The sequence below is a fragment of the Puma concolor genome, chromosome A3 (assembly GCF_028749965.1).
Source record: "Puma concolor isolate L17-30 chromosome A3, mPumCon1.1.hap2, whole genome shotgun sequence".
NCBI classification, from domain to species: domain Eukaryota; kingdom Metazoa; phylum Chordata; class Mammalia; order Carnivora; family Felidae; genus Puma; species Puma concolor.
In genome coordinates, this window is record NC_141669.1 from 41,367,935 (window position 1) to 41,386,549 (window position 18,615).

Consider the following 18,615-nt stretch of genomic DNA (forward strand, 5'->3'; position numbering starts at 1 on the left):
GCTGTAAGCCTCTCAGCAAGCCAACACAGCCAGTTTGTCCTCTAGTAATGAAACAGGTTCCTTTGGTTGGACCTTGGGCGAAACCGTTGGCTTGAATGTCAAGCTAGAAAACCTCTTTCTCCAGCTGGTCTGCTGGGGCTCTGTTCTGAGGGTCTAATAATAGCAAAAATGTGGTGACAGCAATTCAGTGACACTTGAGACTATTCTGGAGGAGTGTGCACCTCTGCAAGACTTCTAATTTCTAGATGGCATACAGACAATGACATGGTATGAGACCACAGGGCACAGCACACAACTTTGGTTGAAGGTGGTTGTGTTACTTTGAGGACCAGATAGTAGAACCATTTATTCCAAAAGGACTTCCTTTTTCTCGAGGTTCTCATTATTTATTGTATATTCACTAGGATTCTGGCTAACGAGAGAGGATAAGAGCATATTTTAAATAACTCTCAATTATTAGGACATGAAGCACTTAGAAACTATCAAAGACAAAGATTAAGCAATTAGGAAGCTTTAGAAGGTAAGAATGCCATTGGAATTGATTATTAAATTTCACCTGCAAAGATCTAAATTTCACATTTAGAACATAAGCCCTCCTATCACACATGTACAAACCTTCACAATTGTATAGGATTTCCAGAATAAACCCTGAAATTTAACAAATGAAAGCAGGAAAGTAGTTTTAAATAGCTGAAATTTTAGTCCCAATCAACAGGGATAACACATGGTGCTTTTTGTCCAAACATGATGAGTTGTTCCCAGAATTACTTTGCCTTCTAGCCTCTACTCCTTCCCTCTTTCTTTGCCTGTGTGTTTATTAGGCTCCATCTAGTTCTTTCTGCTTTGGGTCTGTCCCTAACTGGCCATCTCCAGCCTTTCCCTGTGAGTGTTTTCCTTTTTGTGTTCTACTTCTATCTCTAGGTGTCTTGTTTAACTGGTCCTCAATATAGAAACATAATTTCTATTTGATGCATTTATTGAAGAGCATTTCATTTTTTTCTAGTCTTTATTTAGAAATCAAACAAGTATATTAGGATTCCAGAAGTTCTGGTCCATGTACATTTTAAATCGTTACACTTACTGGTTAAATAAATATTCATATTACAAGTAGAAGAGTGATTATCAAAGGGTAGAAATAGAACACAGAACTTCAAATAAGTATGGGGTAAATAAAAGAATGGATAAGCCACCTGAAGGCAAGAAAGAAGAAAACAAATGAAGCAAAGAAAAAGGCTGCCAAGAAAAAAAAAAAATCCCCACAAAATAAGGTGATAGAGGGGCGCCTGGGTGGCTCGGTCGGTTGAGCGTCCTACTTCGACTCAGGTCACGATCTCACGGTCCCGTGAGTTCGAGCCCCGCGTCGGGCTCTGGGCTGATGGCTCGGAGCCTGGAGCCTGCTTCCGATTCTGTGTCTCCCTCTCTCTCTGCCCCTCCCCCGTTCATGCTCTGTCTTTCTCTGTCTCAAAAATAAATAAATGTTAAAAAAAAATTAAAAAGAAAATAAGGTGATAGAAGTAAGTCTGAACAGATCAGGATTTCTCAGTCTCACCACTATGGACATTTTGGGGCAAGTGGTTACTTCTTCTGGAGGACTGTTCTGAGCACTGCAGAATGTTTAGCCACATTCTTGGTTTCTACCTACTAGATGCCGGTAGCACCATACAAGTTGTGACAACCAAAATGCCTCCAGACACTGACAAATGTCCTCTGGGAGACAAAATATTCCCCAGTTGAGAGCCCCTGAAATGGAGCAATTATTGTAATAAATATCATTGAATTAAAACTTTCCTGTTAAAAAAGAGAGACTCTCATACTGCTCAAAACAACAAAATTCCACTTAAGATACACCAAAAACATGATGATGACACAAAAGAGTTAAAATTAAGAGTATAGAAATATATAGAGGCAGAGCCCTAACCAAGATAATTGCACTTTAATTACATTAACATTAGAAAATATATTTTAAGGCAAAAAAGAACTATTTAGAGTAAAGGGCATATTATTCAAAAAAGGAATAATTTACTAGGAAGATAATAATCCTAAGCCTAGTCATAATGAACAGCATAGTTTCACAAGATATGATGGGAAAAATTCTGGAATTTCAAAGAGAAACTGGGAATCATAGTGAAATCAAGAGTCAGATAGATGCTCAAATGACTGAGCCACCCAGACGCCCCAATTTCTATAACATAATTACGTTATAAACAATAAAAAGATAGCTCCTCCAAATCCTAAATGCTTTCAAACTAAAAAAATGTACTTTTCTTTTTTTCAGGGCTTATCTAATCATCCTTTTTATTCTTTTTTTTATTATTTAAATTTTAGTTAACATAAAATGTGTACTTTTAAAATTGAAAGGGCTGCATATTAAAACTTGTGAGAAAAATTAACATAGAATATTATAATTCAGAGCAAGCATTACTTCTGGGGAAGAGGGAAAGGATCCTGTGAGGGAGTATGAAAGGATAATGGGAGGCTGGTATTATTTTCGTTCTTGATTTGGGCTCATAAATACAGTTAATTTTTGATAATATCTAGTTGTACAATTTTGATTTGTGCAATTTTCCATATGTATGTCATCCTTCAATAAAAAGTTAAAAAAAAACCCTATGGGGTGCAGCTAAGGCAATTCTTAGAGGTAAGTATATCCCTTTTAAATGGGTATAATAGTAAATATAAAATATTGAAAATTCATGTGCCAAGCATTGAACTCAAACATTCAACTGGGAGAGCAAATACTTCACAATTTCTTAATAATGAAGAAATTTCCTAGTGAAAAATACTGATATAGCAGAAGAGATTAAAGGAAACATCAAAGTTAAGATTCACGAGCCTAGGGTGCCTGGGTGGCTCAGCAGCTTAAGTGTCGCACTCTTGGTTTCCACTCAGGTCGTGATCTCACAGTTCGTGGGTTCCAGCTCGCACTGGGCTCTGGGCTGACAGCATGTCTTCTGCTTGGGATTTACTCCCTCTGCCCATCCCCTGTGCGTGCAGGCTCTCTCTTACACTCTCTCAAAGTAAATAAATAAATAAATAAATAAATAAATAAATAAATAAAATAAAAGAATGCCTCAAAAAAAAAAAAAAAAAAAAGATCCACAAGCTTGTTTACAATCCCTTTATAGCAGATCCTTTTTGACATATTACCTATTTGTATGGAAATAGGATGTAACAGTATGTATTGTGTAAGTCCTTTAAAAACTGGAAATGATTCTTCTAAGTCACAGCATGCGAACCACATGGCATTATGCAGCCAGGGAACTTCAGGCTTAGGTGGGCGTTCCTATTAGAAGACAGAATGAAAATGAGTAATAAGTCACAAAGACAACCACAAAATATACTTTCACCTTGTCCAAGTGAAAAAGCAAGCTTCAGTTGCATGTTAAAAATAACCATTTGCTGAGGCCAAGTAGTAATAGGTGCTGAATCAATTCTACCTGTACACCTTTGCCCAGAAGTGCAGCTGGGGAAAGCTTTCCAGGTTGACATTTACAGGAAGCAGTTGATCTGGTGAAGGGTTAAAATTAAATCTGTGAAGTCGACTTCTAGCCTGTTCCCCAACATGTTGCACCAGTCTCTCCCCACTCCCCAAATATTATGATTTTATTCCCCTCAAGACTAGTTTTCAGATCTGATTCCCAGATGTTCTCACCTCTAGGAGATGGGGAAAGCTGAGTAGTATAGCAATATCAGTAGCAAGACAGGTGATGATCTCATTTCAGCAGGGCTGAGTGTATGTTATGTCCAATTATTTCCTATATCCCTAGAAACTTCTGGGAAAGGTATTATGCCATCTGGAAGTATTCCCTGAAGGTGGGTAAGCAGTTTTATTTTATTTTATTTTATTTTATTTTATTTTATTTTATTTTGTTTTGTTTTATTTTATTTCACTTTGTTTTATTTTACTTTACTTTACTTTAATTTAATTTAATTTTATCCTGCAAGTGGGTAAGCAGTTTTAAAAGAGAGAAACAGCTGTGATTATAGACTGAAACTAATTCTTTGAAAATTCATGAACATTCGCCTGAGGTTCTATACTACATTTTAAAATAAGTTTATTTATTTATTTTTGAGAGAGAGAGCGAGAGAGCAGGGGAGGGGCAGAGAGAGAGAGGGAGAGAGAGAGAATCCCAAGCAGGCTCTGCACTATCAGTGCAGAGCCCAATATGGGGCTTGAACTCATGAACCGTGAGATCATGACCTGAGACGAAATCAACAGTTGGGACGTTTAACCAACTAAGCCACTCAGGTGCCCCTATACTACATTTTTAAGTAGCTTTATTGAGATACAATTCACTCATTTAGAGCATACAATCCCATGTATTTTAGTAAATTCACAGGTTGGTGCAACCATCACCACGGTGAATTTTACAACATTTCATCTCTTCAAAAAAAACCCCAGGTATTCTTTAGCTATTACCCTTCTATCTGCCCCTGGCCCCAGCCTAAACAACCACTAAACTGCTTTCTGTCTCTATAGATTTGCCTGTTCTGGACACTTCATATAAATCAAATTTTATAACATGTGGTATTTTGTGACTGACTTCTTTTGCTTATTAGTTTAGTGTATTGAAGGTTTTACTCATGTCATGGTTTGTGTCAGTACTTCATTCCTCTTTATGACCAAGTAATATTCTGTTGTTATGAATATACCACATTTTGTTTATTCACTCACCAGGTGATGGACATTTGGGTTATTTCCACCTTCTTGGCTACTATGAATAATGCTGCTATGAATATTCAAGTCTAAGTTTTTTGTGTGGACATGTTTTCATTTCTCATACATACCCAGGAGTTGAACTGCTGGATTATACACTAATTCTATGTTTTGTCTGAGGAGCTCCCAGACTGTTTTCCAAAGAAGCTGCACCAGTTTTGACTCCAGGCAGCGGTGTGTGAGGGTTTTTCCACATCCTCACCGACACTTGTCATTATCTGTCTTTTTGATTCCAGCCATTCTAGTGTGGATGAATGGTATGTCCTTAAGGTTTTGATTTGCATTTCCCTGATGAATAATGATGTTGAACATCTTTTCACATGCTTATGTATATCTTCCTTGGAGAAATATTTATTCAGGTCCTTTGCCTATTTTTAAATTGGGTCATTTGTCTTTTTATTGTGGAGACGTAAGAGTTCTTTATGTATTCTAGATACAAATCCTTTATCAGCTATGATTTGCAAGTATTTTCTCCCACTCTGTGGGGTTGTCTTTTCATTTTTTTAATGTTTATTTATTTTTGAGAAAGACAGAGCATAAGTGGGGGAGCGGCAGAGAGAGAGGGAGACAGAATCTGAAGCAGGCTCCAGACTCTGAGCTGTCAGCGGAGAGCCCAACACAGGGCTTGAACCCAGGAACCACGAGATCATGACTTGAGCTGAAGTCTGGCACTTAACCAACTAAGCCACCCAGGTACCCCAGTGTTTTCATTTTTCTAATAGTGTCCTTTGAAACAAAAGCATGTTTACTTTTGATAAAGTCCAATTTACCTATTTTTTCTTTTTTTGCTCATGTTTTTGATATCAGATCTAAGGATCCATTGTGAAATATGCAGTTATGAAAATTTACTTCTATGTCCTCTTACAAGAGTTTTGGTTATTACATTTAGGTTTTTGGTATGTTTCAAGTTATATGTGGTGTGATGTAAGGGTCCAGTTTCACTATTTTGCATGTGGCTGTCCAGTTGGCCCACACCATTTGTTGAAAAGACTTCTTTTCCCAATGAATTGTCTTGGCACCCTTGCCAAAAATCAGCGACTACAGACACATGGTTTTATTTCTGGACTCTCAAATTTGATTTCATTTATCCATTTGTCCATCTTTGTGCTGGTGTCATACAGTCTTGGTTATTGTCGCTTTGCAGTAAGCTTTGGGATCTGGATTCTTTGTAATTCCATATGAGCTTTACAATAAGCTTGTCAGTTTTTACACAGAAGTCAGTTGGGATTCTGATGCGGATTGCACTGAATCTGTAGATCATTTTGGGGAATGCTGCCATCCTAACAGTATTATGTCTCCAATCCAGGACTGTAGGAATTTTCCCACTTATTTAGGTCCTCTAAGGTCTTTCAACATGTTTTGTAGTTCAGAGCATAAGTTTGAACTTCTTTTGTTAAATTTATTTCTAAGTATTTTATTCTTTCTGCTGCTATTATAAATTGACTTTTTTCCTAATTTCATTTTTCATATTGTTCATTGCAAGCATATACAAGAAATGCAAATTTATTTTCTATGTTGATCTTGTATCCTGCAACCTTCCTGAACTCATTTATTAATTCTAATACTTCAGTTTTTTTTAAAGCAGGTTCCTTAGTATTTTCTATATACAAAATCATGTCATCTGTAAATAGATATATTTTTACCTCTTCCTTTCTAATCTGGATGCCTTTTATTTCATTTACTCGCCTAATTGGCAAGAATCACCAGTACAATGTTGAGAAGAAGTGGTTAGAGCAGATATCCTTGTGTTGTTTCTGATCCTAGGGAGAATGCATCCAGGCTTCCACCATTAAGTATGTTGTTAGTGTTGGTTTTTGTCCATGCCCTTTACCTAGTTGAGGGAGTTCTCTTCCATTAATAGTTTGTTGAGTGTTTTTATGGTAAAAAGATATTGGGTTTTGTCAAATGCTTTATTCTGTGTCTACTAAGATGATCATATAGTTTGCTTTTGTATTCTATTGATTTTATTGATATATAGCATTTATGATAAAAATGGGAAATACTAGTATTAAAATATGAGTAACTAAATAAAGTGACTAGATAAAAGATGTCCTCCAAACACATTTCTAAAAAAAAAAAAAAATCAGTCAAGAATCATTCTAATTTCCTCGTGGTAGAGGAAAAGAAAGTTTAATAAAAAACTTTTGAGAAGTTTCTTAAGATGATTTCTAATTTTAAGTTTTGTGTTTTTGTCTTTCTTTTACTTTAGAGAGAGAGAGCATGAGTGGGGGAGAGGGGCAGAGGGAGAGGGAGAGACAGAGAGAGAGAGAGAGAGAGAGGATCTTTTTTTAAGATTTTTATTTATTTAATTTGAGAGAGAGAGAGAGAGTGCATAAGCAAAGGAGGGGCAGAGAGAGAGGGAGAGAGAATCCCAGGCAGGCCCTGCACTGAGCCTGACATGGGGCGTGAACCTATGAACCATGAGATCATGACCTGAGCCGAAACTGAGAGTTGGACGCTCAACTGACTGAGCCACCCAGGCACCCCTAATTGTAAGTTTTGTGTTTGATGCTATTTAAACATATTTTACATTTCTTTTCAAAATATGTTGTTCATGAGAAGTAGCAGGTGGTACTGGAATGGATATGGGCTTTAGAAACTTAGACATAGGTTTGAATGAGACTCTGTCATGCATTAGTCATCTGATTCTGGAAAGTTCTTTAACTTTTTCAAGACTCTGCTAGAGAAAACTGTAAATAAGGCTGTTAACAGAGTGCCATGAGGAAAGAAACACAATAGTGCACTGGAAAGGCCTGGCTGAGTAACTAATAGTCAGCAGTAGAGTGAAGTGGGCAAGAGTGCAAGCTCTACAGACTGACTGTGAGAGTTCCAGTGCTGGTTCCAGATCCAATTAAGTATGTGAACATGACAAATTAATCTCTCTGTGCTTAATTGTCTATCTGAAGGCTGGAGACAAAATTAGGAACTCACATTAAGAGGAATACTAAGAGGAATAAATGAGCTGATATACATAAAACACAAAGCAAGCCCTCTGTATGTATTAACTGTGATTATGAAGTTAAGATAGCATTAAGAAAGCATTAACAGAATATGAATGCATGCAAGATGGGTGGGGAGTGGGGAGGAAGGACCTCTGGTGGAGAGGTCTTGTCTGGGTTTGTCCTGGGAGCATAGGGCACTGAAAGTCAAATAAAAAAAGCATGAAGTTCAACCTCCCATCAATACACTGAGGCTCAAACACTGGCAAACAGGTGCAGATGTCATGTCTGCAGGGACCAAGGGTGGGGCTCAAGATTGGGAGGATAGAGCCAAGAATTTAAAGTGGGGTTAAGATGGAACTTCAGTCAAGAGTTGCGGGGGCATGGCTCACTTCTGTGTCTGACCAGGTCTGTAGTATGGAGGTGACATAGTCCAGCTGAAGGGGCTGGAGAAAGTTAGATAGAAAGATGAATGCAAAGAAGGCAAGTGCAGCAGAACTCATATTACGGTATTGTAGGTGACGGTCCAGTTATATTACGTCCTGTGCTTTATAATGAAAGCTGTGTTCAGGGAAGAGAGAGTTATGATTGCCCAAACAGTATTTCCAAATCTATGAGTTACAACATTATTGAATTTTAACTCTTCATATTTGTAAGATGGTCAACTTTTCAAAACATGATCACATCTACTAGTTCATTGGTTACTCCCCGCATCCCAGGACACTGCTGCATAGAAATGGCACAGACATTGCTGAATGACAGCCTGGCCTATTAGACCCTCAGTGCCCACATCGCTGGGCCACACAACCAAATGTATAACCTTCAGCCACTACAGAGCATTGGTAGGTGCTTGTGGGCTCTATTTAGAATAACATTTACAATCCAAACGTGAAACACATACCTTTTCTAATCCTGCAGAACCTCGGAGAAAGAAATTCCACTCGGCATCAGTTAGGCTTTCTTGCTGACGCATGATCTCTACACACAGCATAAAGCTGTAGATGAGTTTATGTTGCTCAAAGAGTCCTCTGGAAACATTGACGTAAGCGGTTAGAAGGGTTTGTTCCAGGAGTATTTCCATGCGCTGCTCTAGATCGTCTGACTTTACAGATGTTTCAATTGTTGTATTGAACAACTGTGTGAAAGAGAGCTCTATCAATGTCTTGGATTTAATTCAATTCCTGTGGAGAAAAAAAAAAATCCCTGCTCCTCACTCCCGCCCTTCTTGGCCCTGTATTTTGTGAGTCAGTAGCAGCACAGGAGACGAATACTATACTATGAAAAAGCCAGAATTCATCCCAAATTGATAAGTGATATTTATTTTCTGCATTCTCCTTTGTTCCCCCACCCCATCTTTCAGCAATGAACCACTGCCAAACACCTAACAATATTCAAAAAGGCATCATCTTGATGTGAGGCAGAAAAATGTAAAATGGAGGTGAGCTGGCAGAACCAGTTTTTTCATGTCCTTAACTCAAATTTGATAATCATTTTGGGGTGAGAGATGTAAGGGCAAGGGAAGGTCATGTGCACTTCTTGGCACTTCTCCAACATAATTGTTAGGATGTGGGAAGAATGTGCTAGAATCTTCTCTGAAATTTAAGGGAAAGCCCTTGTTAATTCTCCCCAAAGTTTGGTCAACAAAGGGGAATGGAGTTGTTACTGTGAAACGCTTAGAAGAAAAGAGGATGGAGCTTTCTTTAACAACCTAATGAGAAACAGAGAAGTTAAAATGCAGTGGAGATGTGATGTTTAGTGCCAAAATAAAACACGGTGAATCTTGATACACCCTAAATAATTTCAACGTGACATGCAGTTATGAATGGCTTTGGGAGATGATGCCCAGGCCAGTTTGGTCACGTACAAATATGTTTAGGGTCTCTAGTTTCCCTTCTAAACAGGAAAACCCCAGTGCTTTGATGATTTCATCCCATAGCCCTTTTTCTGTCAGCCTGAGATATTCTCAGAGCATCTTCATTTCTATTTCCTGAAGGAGATTTTAAAACCTTGAAAAGCATGAATTCCAAAACCTCCAAAACCATTAGGAAAGTCATTTAGGTGGAATTCAAGGATTTTCTCATCCTGTGACCTTGCTTAGTTTAATACCTGCCAACGAAAGGAAGGAAGCAGAGACATGAGAACAGCAAAGCCCTGTCGTTAGAAGCTGAGATCTGACCCTAGAACAAATGGCTTTTAAGGCTGCTAAAGCAAATGCACATCTTGTGGGAAGAGAGCCCAGGCGCGTCTAAACAACATGCCTCTCATTTCTTCCAATTATTCATTTCCATTGTCTCCTGCAGTTCCTCTTGCTGCTGGACCCTTAACTATAACCTGAACAAGACAGAGGCAAAACCAAGTTCGGTCTAATGTCATAAAAATTCAACTGCTCTTTTATGGAGGGATGGAAACAGACTCTTTATTCGTGAAACACTAAATTACGTAGCAGCACGGTGGGGAGGCAGGGATGGCTGAGGCTTCATTTCTGCCTTCTGGGAGGTCAGAGACCAGTAGGTGAGAGAAGCTCACCACCCAAGGCAATGTGGAGGAACTGCCAAATAAGACATAGGGAATGTTTTCGGTAAAAGACTGGTGCAAATTTTTTGCTACCCTTCCCACTGACAAGCAGAGTCTAAATGGGTTAGTCAAGGAGGTCAAGAGTAAATCTTTCCTTTCTTCCTCTGCAGTTTTCTGTGTATGCTGGCACTTGAGTGTTGAGAAGACATGGCAGGTGGGTTGCTCTTGGACCAAAAGACTGAACCCAAACTCCTAGAGGGTTTTACCTGATAAATAGACTCATGATTTGTCTGAGTCAAAAACGTAACTCAATGGGGTTTAAAGGGAAACCAAAGACATAGATTTCATGGACAAAACAACATACTTACCTGTTTAAAATATTTTAATGAATACTGATACATAGGATCTATTTCTGAGAGGCTTGCAATAACGAAGTACATAACAGAGCCTTGAGTGGCTACTGGACGATACTTCTCACGAGCAACATTTATCATCAGTTCAGTGGACTCAGCTTCCTTTAGCCTGATTTTAATGGCACCTGAAGTGATCTGAATAAAGATACAAAAACAAGTTCTTAGGTTCCATTTTTTAAAAAAATGGTGGGATTTTTGGCATATACCCAATTAGGTCTAGGACAGAAATAAGGATATGGTGACTTAGTGATTACAATAATAGAATGACTGAATCTCAGGACCAAGCTAACCACTGTCCTTCCAGAGAGGGGGGTAGGCAAATGGGAACAGCTGATAAAACCAGAGCAGCGCTTCTCTGAGATTCAAATCTGACGTGTTTCTGAAAGGGACACCTGACAGAGTACTCCCAGATGCTTCCTGATTTCCCCCTGAGCAGTCCTGAAATGATGCAGGGTTCACATAACAGGAGAAGGTATGAAGGGAGAAGGGGCATCCATGAAACTGCCCCAAAGAGGGGGGTGGAGAGAGGCTGGAAGGAAGTGGTGTCATATCCCATTCTGGAATAACAAGGAAGACTAGCATTCTTTCTTTCCCTAGCATTCCCAGGTGTGAGGAACATAAGGAAACCTGGGGATAGTAGCTGTTGTTTGTGAAGGGTTATAACCTAAGTAAATTGGAGATATTTTCAAGGTCTTTGCTGTTCTTTGCTGTTCTGTTTCAGGTTAGTGGTTCTGGGGAGCCTTTTGGCCAATGGGTTTTCTAAGATTCCCTTCTCTGTCTCCCTCAGTCTCTCTATATTGCTATCTGTCTTTGTCCTCTTCTCTCAACCCCCATTTTTTTCAGCTGTGGATATCCCTGGGTTGGGAGGTTTGTGTCTAGAAAGTCAAAGAGTCTAGGGCAGGGACTAGAAAAATCACTATGCGAACTGCTGTTTAGTATTTGCTCTATTGACAGGAGAGCTAAAAGGGGGTCTAACAGGCTTTCTGTCTAGACCCCACTGCCCAACGGAAACCTAATGTGAGCCACATATATAATTCTGTCTTTTCTCAGTTTATTAAAAGTAAAAAGAAACAAGTGAAATGTATTTTAACAATAATTTTATTTAGCCCAATATAACCCAAAGTATATTGATTATAGCAGCATAAAATCCATGTAAAATTACCGAGATATTTTTACTTTTTTTTTTTTTTTAGATTAAGTCTTCTAAATCTGGTATGTAACAACACATCTTAATTCAGGTTAGCAACATTTCAGGGGCTCAATATCCACATGTGGCTAGTGGCTAAATTAATTCTAGACTGTCCACCCCTGTCCTCCAGGAAAGGGAAGGGAGGGACTCAGCTTTTTCCAGAAACCAAAGGCTCAAACTCTCTCTGTGTTGACCCCTTAGGAACCTGAGGGGACAAGAAAGAGCAGGGCTGCATGGGAAGCCTCAAGCTCAGTACTGGATTCAACTAGAACATTTACATATGAGTAGGAAAAAGGAAGTTGATATGGAAGCAGTTGGATCAAGGAGACCCGCCTGCAAACAATTCTTTATTTTGGGGGGAGCTCGAGGCCCTGATAATGAAGACTCCACCAGGGCTAAAGAGAAAGCAAAGTGGACTATTTTCTTCTTTTTGTCAGAGAGTATTAGAATTGTTTGTATATATTTCAGTTGAGTTTAGTAACTACCTACAGGTATTATGCCCGAGAGACTTGAGGTCTCAGCAGTAATCAGGGAATATGATACATATTTTAAAATGAAGGGTCTGGGAGGTGCCTGGCTGGCTCAGTTGGGGGAGCATGTGACTTTTGATCTTGGGGTCATGGGTTTGAACCCCATGTTGGGTGTAGAGATTACTAAAAACATACGAATAATAAACAAACTTTAAAAAATGAAATAAATTGCGGGCTTTGGGAGATTAGGGGAGTATAAAGTACAGGCAAGAAATGGCAGGAAACGTGGCCCAGGAATAATCGGTCCTACCTCTGCCCTGTAGAAAGGATATCTGTAAGGCAACTCCCTGCAGACACAGAAAGAAACCAGCTTACAGAGAAAGAAGGCAGTCAGAACACATGTATCTACCTTGCTCCCTACTGAAACAAAATTATAGTAAAGGGATTTTTAAAAACAGTGCAAACTCACAAAGATAGGAAGAATGGAAGAGGAAATGTCAATACAATTTGAGAGCCAGAAAGCAGAGAGTAAAATGGTAATGACTTAGCAGACCCAGGAAAACAGTTTCCTAGGCTGCAGAGGGGAAAGCCAAGAAGTCACTCAATTTGTAACATACAAATCCCCTTCAAAGGCTTAAGAGGCGTCCAAACACTGGAAGGGGGAAGGGCCTAAAATAAGCATTGGTTGATAGACACCCAAGTCATCTCCCCACCACTAGTCAGGCGATTGTCCTTAACCCCACTCTGACTGGAAAATAGAGGTTTCATCCCTGGGGAAATTAAAAGAGAGGCTTAACAAAAATTTTTTTTGATGTTTATTTATTTTGGGGGGGGGGAGGGGCAGAGAGAGAGACACAGAATCCGAAGCAGACTGTGCTGACAGCTCAAAGTCCGACATGGGGCTTGAACTCAGAGGGTGAGGTCATGACTTGAGCTGAAGTCGGACACTTAACTGACTGAGCCACCCAGGCGCCCCTAAAAGAGAGGATTTTTTGATGGAAGGAAGCCAGGCACAATTGAGGGCCTGGTTCCACAATGAAAACAGAGATTTGGTAAGTGTATACATGCTGAAGGGTGACGCCCTAGCCCTTCTCTCCTTAGCCCCTACAATACTCGCAGCCAGAAGTTCGTATTTCTAGGCAATGTAAACATTGGATGTTTAACTATAATCAGGATAGAACTACGGTGGGAGGCTGGGGGATGGGAGGAAAGGGGGTGTGTGGGTGTGTGGGTGTGGTAGAGGTATAGACAACCGTGAATGTATAAAAGAAAAACTCAAGAAGTAGCAATATGAGTCTATTATTTGAGGAAAAGATGTAAAACCCCAAATAACCAAAACAAAAAAGAGATGAATGTAGCTGTCTTTATGGAGGAAGTTGTGGGTGGGGGGTGGGGGGGCACACCAAGAAGGCAGGGAATCCTATCACAAACCTTGCACAAATAGCACATTCTTTAAGCAATTTGTGTGTAAAGTTTTGATGGCAAAAAATAAATGGGTTGACCACCAACTTCCAGAAGCTAAAAACCCGAGGAAGAATGAACGGCAAGAGGATAAAGAGACTGACAAAGAGAGGAAAGAAACAGGAGCCCCAGAATTACTTGTTTGTTGTTTGAATACAGAGATCGTAAAGAGACTGTAGGATGTAAAGCCGTAAACCATTTCTGATGTCAGTGAAAGACAAAGAACGTACCTTCTGTACTCCCTGTCAAAGGGTTTTTTAAAGTAAATTATTTTCTGTTTCTCACGAATGGATGAAAATCATTTTACAGGCTGTATTCTCAGTATAGTTTTAAAATTGTGGTTTGAATCTGCCAAACAATTCAGTGCAAGATTATGCGTTTAATGTAGAACTTCATCTTACTAGCAAGACATTTTTACTGAACACCAGTTATACGCGAAGCACCATGGTGAGCCCTTGGAGAAGGAGTATCAAGCTGAACTGTTTGCGGATTCAACACCAGATTGAACAGCCTAACACGAGAGATGAGACATGTAATTAGATCATGGTGACATAAGGTAAACAGTGTCAAGTGCTATAAAAGAGAGTCGGATGAGTCGCTACTGGTGTTCTAAGGAGGAAGAGATTAATTCCAGTTGGGGATACCAGGGAGGCTTCCTGAAGGGGTGACATTAATGTGAATATAATTGTTTTTCCTTTCAATTTACACCTTGTCCCGGTTCTTTACATGCTTTATTTAAAAAATGCAGACAAGATGAGAGAAGCTATTGTGTACAGTTTCCCTCCTCTTCCACTGGGGGGTGAGGGACCCTGCCAATGGGACACACTCTGGTGCTACCCCAGCAGCCCAGGTGCGGCTGCCATTCTTGCTGAAAAGACTTTGCAGAATCCTCAAAAGCTGCAGGTGTAACTTTTGCAGCAACACATTTTTTTTTTAAATGTTTTTATTTATTTTTGAGAGACAGAGAGAGACAGAGCGTGAGCCAGGGAGTAGCAGAGAGAGAGGGAGACACAGAATCCAAAGCAGGTTCAGGCTCTGAGCTGTCAGCACAGAGCCCGACGCAGGGCTCCAACTCGTGGACCGCGAGATCATGACCTGAGCTGAAGTCGGATGCTTAACCGACAGAGCCATCCAGGCATCCAAAAAACCAAGACACTTTCTATAAATACTCAAAATATTTTACTTGCCTTTGAATCCTGGAGTGTGTCAATAAGTTCTTCATTGTCCAGAATATTTCCTTCAGATGTAAAGAGCATTTTCAGGATTTTCTCTTCGATAGTTTTCAGCTGGTTTTTATCAGTGTTTATTCTCACAATGAGCTTGATTCTTTGTTCTTCCAACTCGGGTTTCTCAAGTCGTACCACATCACTGGAACCAAGGTTTGAATGCTTAAGTTATGACTTTATTATTGCCCTAAAGTTGCTTCTCTTTTTCTTTGCTACTTAGCTGAGTACTAATGCTACTAGCCATGTCCTAATGCACAAGGCCCCTCTTTTGCTGGGTTTATACAGTGGCTATTCACTGAATAACATGTTAGTTGTGATTCTTTAGCTTGTATTTCAAAACTGACACCCTACCACAGTCCCCATGGCTTCTGCTCATCTTCTCTCACCTGCTCAGTGCATGATCTTTCTAATCATTCAATTTCTGTTTCTAATGCTTGCTTGTACCAGGCTGAATATGGTGCCTGGAACATTCTTTTTATGGGAGATGCTGAAATCTCACCACCTCCATGAAACGAGTCTTAATGGCGTCTAATAAAGGGGCCTTACCTCCAGCTCTGCCCCTGCCCAGACATGGGAACTTATGTCTCCCTTTATTTGTCCATGCATAATTTGCTCCCAGCCCCCTGTTTGTAGGAGCTCATTTTCATTAAGCATCACTATGTGCCAGGCCCCCTGCTCAGAGTTTTATGTGGATTCTCTCTTTTAATCTTTTGAATGCTCCTTTGAGGTAGGCACTGTGGTTACCACCCCAGCTTGCAGATGAGGGAACAGACCCTAGTGGGTCACTTTCTGAGGTCACGTGAGTATGAGAGGCAGGGCTGGGCTTGTAGCTGGCTTAGCTGACTCCAGGCACATGCTATCACCCACTAGGATGAACTGCCTCACAGAATAACCCACTGTTCATTTGATACGTACATACTGAATTCAGAAACTTTAAAAATTACAATATGGACATCATAAGAAATAATCATCTCAAATTCATTTGTTCAAATAACTTTTTCAGAAGAGAGGGGTATACAATATAACCTGGAGATTTTGTGCTCCATGACCAAGTCTCAACATTTTCCCTTCTCTGAGCACTTCGCTTGTCTCAGACAGAGTAATATGCTGACAGCTGGTCACGCAAATAAGCTTAACTTTTCACGGGAATACACTGGTATGAGAGTGTTCAGCCATGTCCTTATAACATGTCCTTAAAATATGGTGAAATGCCCTTTGTCTGCCTAGCAGAAGTTAAGCAAGTTAGCAGTTGGCAGGATAAATTCTTAAAATAAACAAGGAAAAGACTTAAACTCAGTGATAATAGTAATCAATCAGGATGATCTTGACTCCGTTTTTTAAAAAAGTTTTTTTAATGTATGTTTATTTTTGAGAGAGAGAGAGAGATAGACAGACAGAGTGCAAGCAGGGGAGGAGCAGACAGAGAAGGAGACACAGAATCCGAAGCAGGCTCCAGGCTCTGAGCTCTGAGCTGTCAGCACAGAGCTTGATGTGGGGCTTGAACCCACAAATCTTGAGATCATGACCTGAGCCAAAGTCGGATGCTTAACCGACTGAGCCAGCCAGCTTGACTCCATTTTGACTTGACTTGATGAATTTGACTTGATTTTTTTTGAACATGGGTCAAATTATATTTTCCTTTAATGTATGTATACATACACACACACACTCACATACATATATACACATATATCCTTATATACACATATAAAATTCATTGTTAAGTAATATCAATATTATTATTTCAATAAATATTAAATGTTTTTTGTCTCCTAAGCCTCTTGGCTAATTCTGATAATTAATCAATAATTCATAATCTCATTTTTGGGAAATGGAGATGAATTACAGAGTATACACTGAAGGAGGGTATTTCATTTTTTTGAGGTGGACAAATGCAGGTAAAACTGTACACTAAGAAAACACCTAGAGACAAGTAAAAATAGGAAAGATCTATTTGGGAGTAGCGTTCTTCCCCACAGGTGCGGAGCAATGCATCTCTAGGAGCCACAGGACGACTGACTTCATTCACTTGCCCAGGACTGGAAAGCCCAGCAGAGGAGAAGAGGCCGGGCTGGGCTGCAGGCCTGGACCAAACCATGGCTGAGAATTAGGGGCACTTCCCTGACCTCCTTGAGAAGACTGTGGACAAGCGTGGCAGCTGCAAAAGTGACAGGAGATACAGAACCTGGCCATTTCCTACCCTCTTTATGACTGAGGACTCATGACTGCTGCTTCCACACATTAAAATGTTTTCTTTGTCAAAATTTCTACAAAATATTAGGAAACCTTTGCTTCCCCCCCACCCCCGCTTTTTTCTTTACCTTAACAGCTGATCCTCCAGACCTGATTTGGTTACAGTGAAATTGATGATGGTGACTTTAATGCACACCTGGAAGAGAAGCATAGGTTTACATAAAAATGCTTAAATTCATACAAATAAAATAAGAAGTGCTTTCTTTAGTGGAAATGGCCCATTTTTACCCAACTGGATGTATCTCAGGTCTAACTGTGAACATACCCACCCACCCACAAACCCACCAAGCATATCGTGTCTTACAAAAATCCTAATACGGTTTTCCCTGCAGTGTAAGTGACAGTCTTGTTCCTCACAGGCCACAGATCTTAGAATCCTACATGGTGCTTTAAGGAAAGGTGAGCCAGCAAAGGGTTAGAAAGGTTGGGTTCTGATTCCGGGTGCCCCTTTCGTGTGTGTTGGGCAAGCCGCTCATCCATGCTGAGCTTCGGTTCCTAATATTTAAAAAGTGGGATGCTAATAGTTACAAGTCATAGGGTAACTGCGAAGACCAAATGAGATAATAAAATCACTTAGTCGTAGTGACTTGTGCATAGTTTGTGCTTGTTAAAACGAAGCTATTATTGATATTAAATAGAGCTTTACACATTTTATGTCATCATAACATTTCAATAAAAAATTATTGCTATAGTATTACTTGAGTAAGTTAACAGCTAAAGAAAAAAAAGTGTTTGAATGTCCTGTATGTTGCATGCTATTCTTATCTAATCTCAGCAAATCCTAAAGTAGGCTTTCTCTCCACTTGGGGCTCCAGAACACGGGATCACTGGCCCACAGCCGCAGAGCTAGTGTTGGGTAAGGTGTGCGATGCTCCCTCCCAAAAGTTAAATGCGTGCGGAGGCTGTATGTCGCTTCTCTGCACTTTACAGTGGCCTTGGGACACGGGCTCTGGCAGCGGCTGTGTGAATGAAACCCCTCAAGGCTGACAAGGAAAGGCCTACCTGGGCTTTTGGCGGCATTTCCCTCCTCTTACTCAACAAGTGTGCCAGTTTCATGTCACCCGAGTGTGTTCAGTGACAGGCCGCTGTGACAAATTCAGTAACTGAGGTGAACATGGCACTGTTTGGAGGGTTTATGCAAGGATTTTATTGTTTGGGGGCCGGGGTGAAGGAGTAAGTTCCCATTTGTGAAGCTGCTTCCCTAACTGTCCTGTCGGAGAAGGGGAGAGGCACCAGGCTGGGGGGGACTCTGCAGTGTGTGCGGCTGTGCCTGGAGCTGTGGCAGCGCTGAGGGACGGCAGGGGTGGAGCGAGCCCTTGGAGCCCCTTGTGGGAAGGGAGAGGAGGCCCAGCTGTCTTCATTTCTGCTGCAGCTGCCTTGGGCTCTGCAGCACCAGAGTAAGGGTACTTCTGGATCCTGTCGTGGCTCAGGGA

The 18,615-nt window shown here is 40.3% G+C and overlaps 1 protein-coding gene across 1 annotated transcript in view; it reads right to left on the reverse strand.

The window, feature by feature from the left end:
• DNAH6 (dynein axonemal heavy chain 6) overlaps nucleotides 1-18,615 on the reverse strand; it is a 222,804-nt gene that overhangs the window by 46,044 nt on the left and 158,145 nt on the right. Inside the window, exons 58-62 of the mRNA XM_086700734.1 lie at nucleotides 17,251-17,318; nucleotides 14,891-15,071; nucleotides 10,539-10,718; nucleotides 8,558-8,791; nucleotides 3,148-3,283 (exon numbers count right to left, since the gene is read on the reverse strand). Of these exons, the coding sequence (XP_086556860.1) occupies nucleotides 3,148-3,283; nucleotides 8,558-8,791; nucleotides 10,539-10,718; nucleotides 14,891-15,071; nucleotides 17,251-17,318 (799 nt within the window). The remainder of the gene's footprint in view (nucleotides 1-3,147; nucleotides 3,284-8,557; nucleotides 8,792-10,538; nucleotides 10,719-14,890; nucleotides 15,072-17,250; nucleotides 17,319-18,615) is intronic.